The following is a 16,135-nucleotide window of genomic DNA, read 5'->3' on the forward strand; positions in this document are numbered from 1 at the left end:
GGGAAACATTGAAGACCATGAGACTGCGGACAAGGTCCAGTTATGGAGCAAAAACTGGGTGACCAACAGGACACAGAAGGAACACACGGGCCTGTCTCAGTATGAGGTATATATGTGTATATATATCAGTATAGGACAGCAGCGTCGACAGCTCAGAATCAGGTCTATCAATACTGACGTATGTCGTGAAATCTATTATTTTGCAGCAGCAGCAGAGTGCAATACTTTAAAAAAATTCTTGTTACAAATAATGCAGACACACCAGACATTTACGATATATTCACAATCTGCACAGAGAAAATAAATGTCATATCTCCAAGTATGTGGATGACATAAGGCTGCGTTCCAATGTGATGTGGGCAGATGCAGAATGATTCGCATTCCCTCTATCCCTAGCTCTCCCTCGCACCCCTAAGTATTTCCCAATCTCTCTCTCCGCCATCACTGGGGCGAACTTTAACCCGGATGCGTTAGTGCGCAGCTGTTGCCTTCTGGGATTAATATGGCGTTGTCCATGGTGAGGCTTGAGCTTGTGTGGAACCGATGGGGGTTGGGGGGCATTTGTCTGTATGTAGGACCCTCGCTCCCTTTTGGCGTGTTTTGCGCAGATACTCTGCGGTTGGCCTCCCGGTGGGATGTACACCCGCTCTCTCGATAGTACATAGAGGGTCTCTGGTCTCTGAGCTGCGTCCACAGCCCTCACCCGGGGATGGTGTTTGTCTTCCTTTCTTAACCCCCAACCCTTCATGCTGCGTGATCTCTTCTTGTCACTGGTTATTTTGAAGTTTCGGCTTGTCTGGATTTAAGCAGTTTGTCGAGGTGACTGTCTAATCCTTTCAACAGGATGATTCCGATATTGAGGAGCAGACAAATGAACCCAGGATTAGGGAGACTCCGGAAGACATTACCTTCAGCGCCATCGTGAATACCATCGCTTTCCACCCGGCACGGGACATCATCGCAGCAGGAGATGTTGATGGAGATGTATTTGTGTATGTATTTCTATGCACGGTTCACAGAACAGTATAACACTGTACAGACCCTTCAGCCTACGATGTTGTGCCAGCCCTTTAACCTACTCTATGATCAGTTTAACCCTTCCCTCCCACATAGCCCTCCATTTTTCTTTCGTCCTTATGTTTATCTAAGAGTCTGTTAATTGTTCCTAATTTATCTCTACCACCACACCTGGCAGGATGTTCCATGCACCTGCTATTCATCGTCATCATTATGTGCTGTGCCATATGACATGGCTGATCCATGATTGTCTTGGCATCTTTGTAAAAAATGATTTATCTCTGACATCTTCCCTATACTTTACTCAAACACATTAAAATTACATCTCCCTTGAATTATCCATTTATCTATACCTCTTATTACCTTGTACACTTATATCAAATCACTTCTCATCCTCCTCCCCCTCTCCAAAGAGAAAAGCCCTGACTCGCTCAAGCTATCATCGTAAAATATGCTCTCTAATCCAGACAGCATCCTGGTAAATTTCCTGTGCATCCTCTCTAAAGCTTCTGCGGCCTTCCTGTAATGAGGTGAGCAGAACTGAATATACTCCAAGTGTGGTCTAAGACAGTTGAAGTACAGTAACCAAGACAATTCTCTAAATGTATAAGATGGGAATAAATGTATCGGCCCACTGTCTCCTGTACATTGTCCTGCAACAAATAATAAACAAAAGATAGTGACTAGTTGGATCTGACCATGGCATTGCTTTTATAGTATGCATTTTAGAAGGTACAGTTCACCATGTAAGAGGAAGGGCACATTCTTCCAAGTTTTGTGTATCTGTTCCAGTGGCACTGCCTATCTGGTTGTGAGAAGGCAATCTCAGATCAACATTTCTTCAGTTGACGTTTACACTTCATGACCAGCATTATTTTAGGGGCTTACTGGATTACTCAGAGCAGTTAAGCATCAGGCACATTGGCTAATTCAAGTGAGGGCTGGTTTCCTTTCCTGAAAGTCATTGAGTTTATAAAAATCAGACTAATAGACATGGCAGGTTGTGAGAGTGGAAGGGCTACATTTGCCAACATTGCATTGGGATTTCAAGATCCATAGTTACTTGGAGAGGGAACAAGAGTTACAGTTTATAAGGTACCAGTCAAGTGGACTGTTTAGTTGTGATTTAGGTGAATGGAGAGTATTCCTTCATAGTATTGACAGGTATCTTTGAGATTATGGATGGCAAGAGGTAGTCATGCTGTTTAGTTGGCTGGTCCAGTTCAACTTTGTTCAATAGTGATTCCTGGAATGTTGATGATGGTGGGGTGGTTGGGTGAGGGGAATGTAAAATGTTGGCGGAGTTGGTAGTGGCTACATCATTGATTATTAAGCTTGAGGAGGTTAGACTCTTGTCAATTGTCCAGATCTTGCTTTATTTCATGTTTATACATGCCATGAAAATTAGTTGTAGCACAGATCATTACAACGTTGAGAAACATAAATTACATAAACTACTTAAATATAACTTACCCAACAAAATAAACATAAAATGAATGCAAGTTGAGATAGGATTAGTTTTTCAGGTCAATTCAAGAACCTTACAGCAGTGGAGAAAAAGCTGTTGTTGACCCTTGAGGTCTTAAGCTTCTGTTCCTTCTGCCTGATGGCAGCAATGAGAAGAGGCATGATGCGGTTGGTCGTGGTAACTGATGACGAATGTTGTCTTCCCGAGACACCTCTGATAGGGAGAGCTGTACCTGTGATGAAAAGGGCTGAGTCCACCACACCCTGTATAGCTTCTTGTGATCCCATGCGTTGGATTTTCCATACCAGGGTGTGATGAGACCACTCTGAATGCTTTCCACTTGTAAATCTGAAGAACTTTGTCACAGCTCTCAATGTAATGCTGAATCTCCTGACACTTACAATAAAGCAGTGATTCTGGTGCATCTTCTTTTTGATTGTGTCAATGTGTTTGGGCCCAGAATACATTCTTTGGGATGTCGACACCCAGGAACTTAAGGCTACTGTAACCCCACTTTTTAAAAAAGGAGGGAGAGAGAAACCGGGGAATTATAGACCGGTTAGCCTAACGTCGGTGGTGGGGAAACTGCTGGAGTCAGTTATCACAGATGTGATAACAGCACATTTGGAAAGCGCTGAAATCATCAGACAAAGTCAGCATGGATTTGTGAAAGGAAAATCATGTCTGACGAATCTCACAGAATTCTTTGAGGATGTAACTAGTGGATAGGGGAGAACCAGTGGATGTGGTATATTTGGATTTTCAAAAGGCTTTTGACAAGGTCCCACACAGGAGATTAGTGTGCAAACTTAAAGCACACAGTATTGGGGTATGGTATTGATGTGGATAGAGAATTGGTTGGCAGACGGGAAGCAAAGAGTGGGAATAAACAGGACCTTTTTAGAATGGCAGGCAGTGACTAGTGGGGTACCGCAAGGCTCAGTGCTGGGACCCCAATTGTTTACAATATATATTAATGACTTGGACAAGGGAATTAAATGCAGCATCTCCAAGTTTGTGGATGACACGAAGCTGGGCAGAAGTTAGCTGTGAGGAGGATGCTAAGAGGATGCAGGGTGACTTGGATAGGTTAGGTGAGTGGGCAAATTCATGGCAGATGCAATTTAATGTGGATAAATGTGAGGTTATCCACTTTGGTGGCAAGAACAGGAAAACAGATTATTATCTGATTGGTGACCGATTAGGAAAAGGGGAGGTGCAATGAGACCTGGGTGTCATTGAAAGTGGGCATGCAGGTACAGCAGGCGGTGAAAAAGGCGAATGGTATGCTGGCATTCATAGCAAGAGGATTTGAGTACAGAAGCAGGGAGGTACCACTGCAGTTGTACAAGGCCTTGGTGAGACCACACCTAGAGTATTGTGTGCAGTTTTGGTCCCCCTAATCTGAGGAAAGACATTCTTGCCATAGAAGGAGTACAAAGAAGGTTCACCAGATCGATTCCTGGGATGGCAGGACTTTCATATGATGCAAGACTGGATCGACTAGGCTTATACTCGTTGGAATTTAGAAGATTGAGGGGGGATCTTATTGAAACGTATAAAATTCTGAAGGAATTGGACAGGCTAGATGTAGGAAGATTGTTCCCGATGTTGGGGAAGTCCAGAACGAGGGGCCACAGTTTGAGGTTAAAGGGGAAGCCTTTTAGGACCAAGATTAGGAAAAACTTCTTCAGACAGATAGTGGTGAATCTGTGGAATTCTCTGCCACAGGAAACAGTTGAGGCCAGTTCATTGGCTGTATTTAAGAGGGAGTTAGATATGGCCCTTGTGGCTAAAGGGATTAGGAGGTATGGAGGGAAGGCAGGTACAGGGTTCTGACTGGGATGATCAGCCATGATCATACTGAATGGCGGTGCAGGTTCGAAGGGCTGAATGGCCTAGTCCTGCACCTATTTTCTATGTTTCTATGTTTTTTCTCACTGTTTCCATCGCTGACCCCTCAATAAGGACTAGTGTGCATTTTCCCAACTTCCCGTTTCTAAGGTCCACGATCAATTCCTTTGGTTTTGCTGTTGCTGAGTGCAAGATAGATATTACAACACTACTCAACCAACTGTCCTATTTACCTCCTCATCACTATCCATGATTCTGCTAACCACAGTAGTGTTATCAACAAATTTGTACATGCTGCTGAAGCTATGCTTAGCCACACAGTCACAGGCTTCGAGAGTTAGAGCAGGGGGCTAAGTGTGCACCCTAAGGTGTGCCTTGTTAATGATCGCTGAGGTTTCCAATCCATACTGATGTGAGGAAGTTAAGGATCCAATAACACAGGACTGCACAGTGGTATGGTGGTTAGCACACTTTTATAGTAGCAATGATCTGGGTTCAATTCCTGCCGCCTCCTGTAAGGAGTTTGTATGTTCTCCCTGTGACAGTTTGGGTTTCCTCCAGGTGCTCTGGTTTCCTCCTACTGGTTGCTAGGTTAATTGTCCTGTGATTTGGCCAGGTTTAAATTGGGGGATGCCAGGTGGTGCAGCTCAAAAGGTTGGATGGGCCTATTCCACATTGTATCTAAATAAATAGAAGTCCAGGGCTTGAAATTTGATGTTCATGATATCCTCTTGAACTTCTGTTGCTTTTCTTGTAATCAACAAGTTCTGTGCATTCTAAATGTTGAGCACCTCCATCCATCTGCCAAAAGCAGAATGTCCTGATGGGCAACCATTTTAATTCTTATCCCCATTCCCGTTCTGACATTTAGTCCATGATGGGGCCACTCTCAGGGTGAAGGAGTAACATCTCATATTCTGATGGCACGAACACCGATTTCTCCTTCCGGTAATATTTTCGTCCCCTGTCCCTCTCCTCTTGTATTCCCCACTCTGGGCTCTTACCTCTTATTCTCACCTGCCTATCACCCCACCTGTTGCCCCTCCTTCTTCCATTTTTCCCATGATCCACTCTCCTCTCCTATTAGATTCATTCTTCTCCATCCCTTTATCTTTCCTACCCTCTTGGCTTCTAGCTAGTTCTCCTTCCTCTCCCTCCACCTTTTTATTCTGATGTCTACCCTCTTCCTTTCCGGTCTCAGCCCAAAACATCGACTGTTTATTCTTTTCCATAGATGCTGCCTCATGGCCACGATTTTGTGTGTATTGTTCTAAATGTTAATGTGCTTGCCAACTGCTGGAATATTTGGTCAACATAGACTCCTGTAAATCATTACACTAAATGTTCAAAAATAATTGTTTATGCACTTTAAAAGTTGTCATCTGAAAGATTGACACTGAAGCTCTAAAAATACATTGGTCATATAGTCCTGACGAAGGGTCTCGGCCTGAAACGTCGACTGCGCCTCTTCCTATAGATGCTGCTTGGCCTGCTGCGTTCACCAGCAACTTTGATGTGTGTTGGTCATATAGAAGTAATTTTTTTTGTACTTTTCCTGAAATCAGTCTCACTGCTCTTGAGGATTTATGTTTGAAAAGAAACTGCACAAAAGTCAACTTTTCAGAACAGGGTCGTAGCTGAAAGAAGATCATGCTTGGGAGCTTATTGAAAGGACTGGCAGGTTGCAGAGAGAGTGGGGTGACTCTGTTGGTTAAAAAAAAATGAAATCAGATCCTTAGAAAGAGGATGGAGTTAAGAAACTGCATAGATAAAAAGACTGTGATGGCAGTTATATGCAGGCCCCCAAACAGTAGCCAGGATGTGGGATATAAATTACAATGGAAGATGGAAAATGCATATAATAAGGGCAATATTACTATAGTCATCGGGGATTTCAATATGCAGGTAGATTGGAAAATATCAGGTTGGTGCTGGGTCCCAAGGGAGAAAATTTGTGGAATGCCTATGAGACGGCTTTTTAGAGCAGCTTGTGGTTGAGCCCACTAGCGAAAAGGAAATTCTAGTTTGGGTGCTGTGTAATGAAACAGATTTGATTAGGGAGCTTAAGGTAAAGGAACCTTTAAGAGACAATTATGATCACTGCCTCTTAAGGGTTCCTTTACCTTGAGCTCCCTAATCGAATCCTTGTGTCCTTTTTTTAAGAAAGGCGGGAGGCAGAAGAAAGGAAATTATAGGCCAGTTAGCCTGACATCAGTGTTGGGGAAGATGTTGGAGTCCATTTTTAAAGATAAGATTTTAGGGTTCTTGGAGGTGCATGATAAAGTAGGCAAAGTTAGCATGGTTTCCTTAAGGGGAAATCTTGCATAAATCTGTTGGAAATCTTTGAGGAAATTTAAGGCAGGTAGAGAAAGGAAAGTCAGTGAATGTTGTTTACTTGGGTATTCAGAAGGCCTTTAACAAGGTTCACACATGAGGCTGCTGAACAAGATAAGAGTCCATGGTATTATCGGAAAGACAGCAGCATGGAGATAAGATTGGTTGACTGTTAGGAAGCAAAGAGTGGCTTTAAGGGGTGCCTATTCTGGTTAGCTGCCAGTGAGAAATGGTGTTCGGCAGGGATCAGTATTGAGACCATTTCTTTTCGTGTTATATGTCAATGATATGGATGATGGAAGGGATGGCATTGTGGCCATAATTACAGACAATGCAAAGTTAGGTGGTGGGTAAGTAGTATGGAGTCTGCAGAAAGACTCAGACAGATTGGGAGAATGGGCGAAGAAATGGCAGATGAAATATAGTATAGGGAAATGTATGGTTATACACTTTGATAGCAGGAATAAAGGGGTAGTCTGCTTTTGAAATTGGGACAAATTTCAAAAATCAGAGGTGTAAAGGCATTCAGGAGTCCTCGTGCAGGATTCCCTAAAAGATTCACTTGCAGGTTAAGTTGGTGGTAAGGAAGGCAAATGTGATGTTAGAGAGACGCATACAAAATGCTGGAGGAACTCAGCAGGCCAGGCAATATCTATGGGGGAAAAAGTACTGTTGATATTTCGGGCCAAAACCCTTCAGCAGGACTGGAGAAAAGAAGCTGAGATTTAATAGGTGTGGCGGGTGGGGGTGGGGGAAAAACACCAGGTGTTACATGAAACAAGGAGAGGGAGGGAATGAAGTAAAAAGCTGGGAAGTTGATTGGTGAAAGAGACTGAAGGCCAAGGAAGAAAGAAAAAGGGGAGAGAATCACCAGAGGGAGGTGATGGGCAGGCAAGGAGGTGAGGTGTGAGAGGGAAAAGGGGATGGGAAATGGTGAAGGAGGGGTGTGGGGGGCATTACAGGAAGTTTGAGAAATCAATACTTATGCCATCAGGTTGGAGGCTACCCAAATGGAATATAAGGTGGTGTTCCTCCAACCTAAGTCTGGCCTCATTGCGGCAGTGGAGGAGACCATGCATATCGGAATGGGAATGGGAAGTGGAATTAAAATGGACAGCCACAGGCAGATCCCACTTGTTCTGGTGGACAGAGCGTAGATGCTCAGGGAAGTGATCTCCCAATCTACATCAGGTCTCACTGAGGTCACACTGGGAGCACTAAACACAGTAAATGACCCCCATAGATTCAGAGGTGAAGTGTCACCTCACCTAGAAGGACTATTTAGGGCTCTGAATGGTAGTGAGGGAGGTGTAGGGGTAGGTGTAGCACTTGTTCTGCTTGCAAGGATAAGTGCCAGGAGGAAGATCAGTGGGGAGGAATGAATGGACAAGGGAATTGCCTGGGGAGCGATCCCTGTGGAAAGCAGAAAGTGGGGGGTGAGGGAAAGATGTGTTTGGTGCTGGGATCCTGTTAGAGGTGGCAGGAGTTTCAGAGAATTTTGTGCTGGATGCAGAAGCTGGTGGGGTGGTAGGTGAGGACAAGAGGAACCTTATCCCTTGCAGGGTGGCCGGAAGATGGGGTAAGAGCAGGTGTCCGTGAAATGGAAGAGGCTGAGGGCAGGTTGATGGTGGAAGCAGTGAAGCCCCTTTCTTTGAAAAAGGAGGGCATCTCCTTCATTCTAGAATGAAAAGCCTCACCCTGAGAGCAGGTGCAGCGGAGACTGAGGAATTGAAGGAAGGGGATGGTGTTTCTACAAGCAGCTGTGTGTAGTCTAGGTAGTTGTGAGAGTCCATGGGTTTGTAATAGACATTGGTGGATAATCTGTCTCCAGAGATAGAAACAGTGAGATCGAGAAAGGGAAGGAAGGCGTGGGAAATGGCCTAGGTGAATTTGAGGGCAGGGTGGAAGTTGGAGGCAAAGTGGATGAAGTCGACGTGTTCAGCACAGGTGCAGGAAGCAGCACCAATGCAGTCATCAATGTAGTGTAGGAAAAGTGCGGGACAGTCACCAGTGTAGGCTTGGAATGTAGGCTGTTCCACGTGGCTGACAAACAGGCAGGCATAACTGTGAGTGCCCAAGCTACCCCTTTCGTTTGAAGGATGTGTAGGAACCAAAGGAGAAATTAGAGTGAGAACAAGTTCTGCTAGGTGGAGGAGAGTGGTTGTGGAGGCGAACTGGTATAGTCTGGTGTCCAGAAAAAAAACAGAGCTTTGAGCCCCTCCTAGTGAGGGGATAGAGGTGAATAGGAACTGGATGTTCATAGTAAAAATAAGATGATGGGGGCCAGGGAACATGAAATCCTTGAAAAGATCAAGAGTGTGTGAGGTGTCACAGATGTAGGTAGGAAGGGACTGAACTAGGGAGGATAAAACACTCGAGGAATGCTGATGGGAATTCAGTGGGGCAGAAACAAGCTGAGACAATGGGTCTACCCGGACAAGCGGGTTTGTGGATTCAGCATCTATAGATTTTCTTTTGTTTGAAATGTGATGTTGGCACTATTAGTGAGAGGACTAGAATATAAGAGCAAGGATATGATACTAAGGCTTTATAAGACATTGGTCAGACTCCACTTTTAGTATTGTGAGTAGTTTTGGCCCCCTTCGGTAAGAAAAGATGTGTTGGCATTGGAGAGGGTCCAGAACAGGTTCGTGACAATGATTCTGGGAATGAAAGGGTTAACATATGATGTCTGTACTCGCTGGAGTTTAGAAGAATAAACTATCGAGTTCTGAAAGGCCTGGATAGAGTGAATGTTTCTTACACTTGGTGAATCCAAGACAGAGGGCACAGCCTCAGAACAGAGGGACATCCATTTGGAACAGAGATGGGGTGGAATTTCTTTAGCGAGGGGGTTTTGAATCTGTGTGAATTCATTGCCATGGATATGTGGAGGCTGAGTCATTGACTGTAATCATTGTGGAGGTTGATAGGTTCTTGATTAGTCAGGGCATCAAAGGTTTCGGGGAGAAAGCAGGAGAATAGGGTTGAGAGGGATAATAAATCAGACTCGATGGGCCAAGTAGCCCAGTTCTGCTCCAATATCTTATGGTCTTATTCTCAATGATTTTATCGAGAGAGGTGTTACCAGGTTGCTGCCTTTCAAATGCAGTCACCTGAGACCCTGCTGCTACTCTGCTGGAGGATTTAAAAGATTCCATGGCACTATTTTGTAAAAGAGAAGTTCTCCCTGCTGTCCAAACAGTGTTCACTCCTCAAACAATGTTGACTTGTTACATTACCTGTTGTGGATGGTATTTTTTGTATTCTAAACCTATGGTGCAATTGTGTTGAAAGTAAAATACTGCAGATGCTGGACATCTGATATCAATACTGGAAATGTTATGTCAATGATTTAGATTACAGAATTGATGGCTTTGTTACAAAGTTTGCAGATGATATGAAGATAGGTGGAGGGACAGGTAGTTTTGTGGAAGCAGAGATGCTACGGAAGGAGTTAGACAGATTAGGAGAATGGGCAAAGAAGTGGCAGATGGAATACAGTGTGGGGAAGTGTATTGTGCGCTTTGGTAGAAGAAATTAAAGAGTTGATTATTTTCTAAATGGAGAAGAAATACAAAAAAAAGGAGTCACAAAGAGACTTTGAGTACTTGTGCAGGATTCTTTAAAGGTTAATTTGCAGGGTGAGACTGATGAGGAAGGCAAATACAATGTTAGCATTAATTTCAAGAAGACTAGAATATAAAAGCAAGGATGTAGTGCTGAGACTTTATAAAGACCTCGTGAGGCCTCACTTGCAGTATTGTGAGGAGTTTTGGATCCCTATGTTAGAATTGACATTCTGAAACTGGAAAGGGTTCAAAGGAGATTCACAAAAAATATTCCAGGATTGAGCGGCTTATCATACAAAGAGTGTTTGATGGCTCTGGATCTATATCCAATAGAATTGAGAAGAATGAGGGGTCACCTCATTGAAACCTATCAAATGGTGAAAGGCCTTGATAGGGTGGATGTGGAGAGGATGCTTCCTATGATGGGAGAATCTAAGACCACAGTCTTGGTATAGAGGCGTGAACTTTCAGAACGGAGATGAGGAGAAATCTCTTTAGCCAGTGAGAGGTGAACCTGTGGAAATTGTTGCTACAGGCTGTTGTGGAGGCCATGTATACTTAAGGCAGAGGTTGATAGGTTCTTGATTGTTCAAGGCATGAAGAGATACGGGGGGGGGTGGGGGGAAGGATCAGCCATGGTGAAATGGCAGAGCAGACTAGATGGGCCAATTGGCCTAATTTGGCTCCTTTATCTTATGGTCTTATTCACTGTATCTTAAGACTTGTAGCTAGAGACCAGAAAACCTCAGGTTGTTCTCTTGCTTCTTCCCCTTCAAACCAAAATCCTGGTGGTGATAGGATTGAAGGGCAGTATGCAAGCAAAGTATATGGTTTTGTGTGAACTTGTGATTTTTAGCAGGAGTATTGAAGATTGTGGGTGATTTATACATAACTTGCAACCAACAGTGGCTGTTTCTGTGGTGCATTGAGGGATTGGGTGCAAATATACAGTGCACCAAGAGGAGCAATGAGAAATACATGGGCAAGAATACAGTGAATGTCTGCCATGAATTGTGTTGCAGCGTATCATACTCGTGCGAAGAGTTGGGAAACCAGGAGCTATGGTCCTCGGGACACCACTTGAAATCCTGTCGGAAAGTGGCATTCAGCCACAATGGGGAAGGTAAGGCCTTGTCATTGTGAATAAATTTATTGTCAGAAGTCAGAAAATTGGTGTTGCATTATATGCTGTAACCATATGTCATTGAAATCCAGCAGTTATGGATTGGTAATGCTCCCTGATTGTCACATTCCATCACGGAGTCAGAGAGCACAGAAGCAGGCCCATTGCCCTCACTGGTCCATGCCAAGTAAGATTCCCATCTAAGCTCATTTTCTGCTGTTCATGTTTATTGTCATTCAACTATATACGTATACAGATAAATGAAACAAATGTTCCTCTGGGGCCAAGGTGCAAAACACAGTACATAAATCACATACAGCACCTAATAATAACACAATAATAATGGATAATAAAAATACTTTGTAGATATACAGTGTGCAAAAGTCTTGGGCACATGTAAGAAAAATTCTGTAAAGTGAAGATGCTTTTAAAAATAATGAAATGAAAAGTTTCTAAGTATTAAAAAATGTTACTATGGAGATCAGAAAACAGTAAAAAACTAAATCAAATCAGTATTTGGTGTGACCAGTGTGTCCAGCTTTTGCCTTTAAAACTGCATCACTTCTCTTTAAGTTCACTGTATACAGTTTTATAAGGAAGTTAACTGGTAGGTTGTTCCAAACATCTTGGAGAACCTGTCACGGTTCTTCTGCAGACTTTGGCAGTCTTGCCTGTGTCTCGCCAGATAACCAGACAGCCTAGGTGTCTTTTCCTTCAGTTAGTCCTGACGAAGGGTCTCGGCCTGAAACGTCGACTGCACCTCTTCCTACAGATGCTGCTTGGCCTGCTGCGTTCACCAGCAACTTTGATGTGTTTTGCTTGAATTTCCAGCATCTGCAGAATTCCTCCTGTTTTTGTTTTTGTTCAGCCTAGATGTTGTTGAGATCAGGATTCTGTGGAGGCCACTGCATCTTTTGCAGAATTGCTTGTTCTCTTTTTCACTGAAGGTAGTTCTTCATGACCTTGGCTGTGTGTTTGAGATCATTGTCCACTATTGAATGAAATTGGGACTAATCAGACACCTCCCTGATGGTATTGTGTGATGGATGAGAATCTGCATGTACTTCTCAAGTTTGATTCCATGGCACCTGCTTCAAACGTGCTGTGTGAAAAAACCCAACTTAGACCCTACCTTACCTAGTAATTACAGCCCTATTTCTAAATTTCCATTCCTGTCAAATGTTCTTGAAAAGATTATTGTCAGTCAATTGCTGCCCTGCTTACACCAAAACAACACCTTGGGAAGATTTCAGTCAGGTTTTGAGGCTTATCATAGCACAGAGTCTGCCCTGCTGAAAGTGTACAATGACCTGCTCCTCTCTACCGACTCAGGTGACTCTGTCATTCTAATTCTTCTTGACCTCAGCGTAGCGTTCAATACTGTGGATCACGCCATTTTAATAGACCGTCTCCAATACGGGGTTGGTGTTGATGGCACTGCCTTGAACTGGTTTATATCCTACCTCAAAAATAGAAGCTTCTTTGTCAACATAGGCAAATTCTTTTCTCCCCCAGCTAGTCTCTCCTGCGGGGTCCCACAAGGTTCCATCCTAGGTCCCATACTTTTCTCTCTCTCTATTTCCCCTCGGCCAAATCATTCAAAAACATGACATTTCTTTCCACTGTTATGCTGATGACACACAGCTTTATCTCCCCCTGAAACCAAATGACCAGTCAAAACTAGCCAGCCTCATGAACTGCCTTGAGGGCATAAAGTGTTGGATGGCACAAAACTTCTTACAGCTGAATGAAGGCAAGTCTGAAGTTGCCCTATTTGGCCCCCCTTTTCCAACCTCAGTGGAAAAGCTGCCTGCATTTACTTGTATTCCTTTATCAAATTTCCGCTTAATCTTCAATGCTGCAGGGAAAAATATCTTAACCTATTCAATCCTATACGACTCAGGTCATCAAGTCACAGCAACATCCTTGCAAATTTTCTCCGTACTGTTTCAGTATTATTGATCTCTTTCCTGTAGGGATGACCAGAACTACACACAATACTCCAATTTGGCCTCACCAACTTCTTAAATAATTTTAACATAGCATCCTAACTCCTGTGGTCAATAATGTTCATAAAAGCCAATCTGCCAAAAGCTCTCTTTATGGCCCTATATTCTTATGATGCTGCTTTCAAGGAATTATTGATCTGTATTTCTGTATTTCTAGATGCTTTTACCACACTCCTCAGTGCTCTACCATTAACTGTGCAAGTCTCACCTAGTTTGTCCTCCCAAAGTGCAACACTTCATACTTGTCTGCATTAAATTCCATCTTAAATTTCTCAGCCCAGTTTTTGGTCCAGATCATGCTGCGAGTTTTGAGGGTGTTTCCACCCCCCCCGCCCCCCCCAGGCCAATGTTGATTCCAATTCACTACCTTATTCCAAAGGCCAAGCCTCCCACGCGAGACTTTGTCAAAGTCCATGTATAGAACGTCCACTGCCTTCATCAACTTTTTTGGTAACTTCCTTGAAAAGCTAAGATTAATTAGACATGACCTATCCACACAATGACACGCTGACCATTTCTAATCAGGCCTTATCTTTCAAATAATTATCTACTACTGATGTCAGGCTCACCAGCCTACTTATTCTTAGAGCTTTTCTTGAACAATCGAATAACATTAGCTATCATCCAGTCCTTCAGCACCTCACCTGTGGTTAAGAACATTTTAAATGCCTGTACCTGTGTGCTTTTTGAACGAGCCTCCTGCAGCATCTGAGGGGACACCTTGTCAGGCCCTGGGGATTTGTGTACCCTAATTTTCCTCAAGACAGCATGTACTTCCTCTTCTGTAATCTGTTTATGTTCGATGAACCCACTACCGTTTTGCCTCAGTTCTAGAGATTTTGGGTCTGTCTCCTGAGTAACTACAGATAGAAAAAATCCATTTAAGATCTACCGTCTCTTTCAGTTAACACAGAGATGACCACACTGATCTTCAACAGGACCAATTTTGTGCCTGGTTATTTCAAAAAAATTCAGTCAAGTTCATGACTGAATTTATCTCACATCCACAAGCCATGCTAACTATCCCTAATCAACCCGTCTTTCCAAATTCTTGTATATCTTATCCCTCAGAATACCCTCTGGTAACTTACCAATGACAGGTTCTAGGCTTATTGATCTATGGTTTCTAGGTTTTTCTTTGCAGCGCCTCTGAAATAAGTCTGAATATTAACCAGCCTCGAGTCTTCTAGCACGTCACCCATTGCTGACAATGATATAACTATCTCAGCCAGAGCTCTGGTAATTTCTTCTCTAGATTCCCACAATGTTCTTGGATATACCTGATCGAGCCCTGATTTGTCTACCTACGTAGGTCTTGCGATTCCAGCACCTCTGATGCTGTAATGCAGATAATCCCTGAGACCTCCATATTCACTAACCCTACATCTGAAGTCTTCAACCAACACGCACAAAAGATGCTGGTGAATGCAGCAGGTCAGGCAGCATCTATAGGAAGAGGTACAGTCGACGTTTCGGGCCGAGACTTTTCGTCAGGTCTGAAGTCTTCATGTACTTTTCCGTGGTAAAAGCAAAGGAGCTCATCCTGCAGCTCCACACAAGCAGAAAGACACGAGTCTATTCTCCCTCAGAAAAATGCCCAGTATTCACAACATTATCTGAAATGCTCTTTGCTAACTCTGATATCCACGGCCTTCAGAGAGGACCGAACAGTGTGCATGGAATGTCACACATTTTTAACATAGATGGTGGTTATATGATGGCTTTGTGAGTTGTTGAACTGTCACAATTTGTATATTTGTGTGTTATAACAAGATTCAGATGCTGCATTTGCTCAGTTAGTGAGCACACGTAGAGGCCTCACACGGGGTTTCTGCACTATGTGATTCACAGAACTCAGTATTTTCTTTGCAGAACTTGTTACAGTTTCAAAGGATAAATCAATTCACATTCTTAATGTGGAAAGTGGCAAGATGGTAACGAGGATTCCCAAAGCCCACAGGTACTGATGTGCGTGAGTCCTGAATGGAATGAGCAATGAAGGGCAGAGGCGGGTGGGTACAAGCTCTGATGAGATGTGGTGTCTATGGATGGAGGTGAGGTTACAGAAATGTGATGGAGTGGTGGGAAAGCAAGGAGTGAAGAGAGCTGGGTAGATGAAATGGTGCAGGTTGAGTGTTTCCAAGGGAACAGGTCCTCAGAATGGGTGTGTGACTGGGAAGTGCAGAGAGAGAACTCCATGTTGATTCACTTTGGGAAACAAGACATAACCAGTAAAAGGCAGAACGCTGCAGAGGTTGATAATAATGTTTATAGAGCACTTTTCATACGAACAATGTAGTTCAGAATGCTTTACAATGGGATAAAGTGCAAGCATGAAAATAAAGATAAAAGGATGCCATTTAAAAATCTATTTATTTAACCTTGCTTTTAACTATCAACCAAATTATTGATAAAGAGAGAACTTGGGGTCCAGGCCTGCAGTTCCATGAAAGTAGCTATAAGATAGATAGGGTGGTGAAACATGCATATGGCATGCTTGTTTTTCTTCATCGGGGAGGAGAATGGAAGATGTGTGTGGAGAAATGGCAGATAGAGCTTAATCTGGCAAGTGTGAGGTGTTGCAACACTTCAGGAGGTTAAATGTAAAGAGATAGTACACTGTTAATGGCAAGATCCTTAACTGTGTTGATGTACAGAGGAATCTTGTGTAGCGGTACTGGTGGTGTTGGAGGAAGACCTAGCAGAAATGTTTTAAAGGCTCTTATATAGGCACATAAAAATGCAGGAAGGAAGGATA

The 16,135-nt window shown here is 43.3% G+C and overlaps 1 protein-coding gene across 3 annotated transcripts in view; it reads left to right on the top strand.

The window, feature by feature from the left end:
• The first annotated feature begins 487 nt into the window (after nt 1–487).
• Nucleotides 488–16,135, top strand: part of wdr55 (WD repeat domain 55) — a 51,786-nt gene continuing 36,138 nt past the window's right edge. Inside the window, exons 1-4 of one of the 3 annotated variants that reach the window (XM_063032229.1) lie at nt 488–517; nt 844–992; nt 11,268–11,368; nt 15,250–15,337. In XM_063032229.1, the coding sequence (XP_062888299.1) occupies nt 503–517; nt 844–992; nt 11,268–11,368; nt 15,250–15,337 (353 nt within the window). In that variant the 5' untranslated portion in view covers nt 488–502. Of the gene's footprint in view, nt 518–843; nt 993–11,267; nt 11,369–11,460; nt 11,556–15,249; nt 15,338–16,135 lie in introns of those variants that run through there. The other 2 variants (XM_063032230.1, XM_063032231.1) reach the window with 2 other exon arrangements.

This window comes from Mobula hypostoma, chromosome 24, assembly GCF_963921235.1.
Source record: "Mobula hypostoma chromosome 24, sMobHyp1.1, whole genome shotgun sequence".
NCBI classification, from domain to species: domain Eukaryota; kingdom Metazoa; phylum Chordata; class Chondrichthyes; order Myliobatiformes; family Myliobatidae; genus Mobula; species Mobula hypostoma.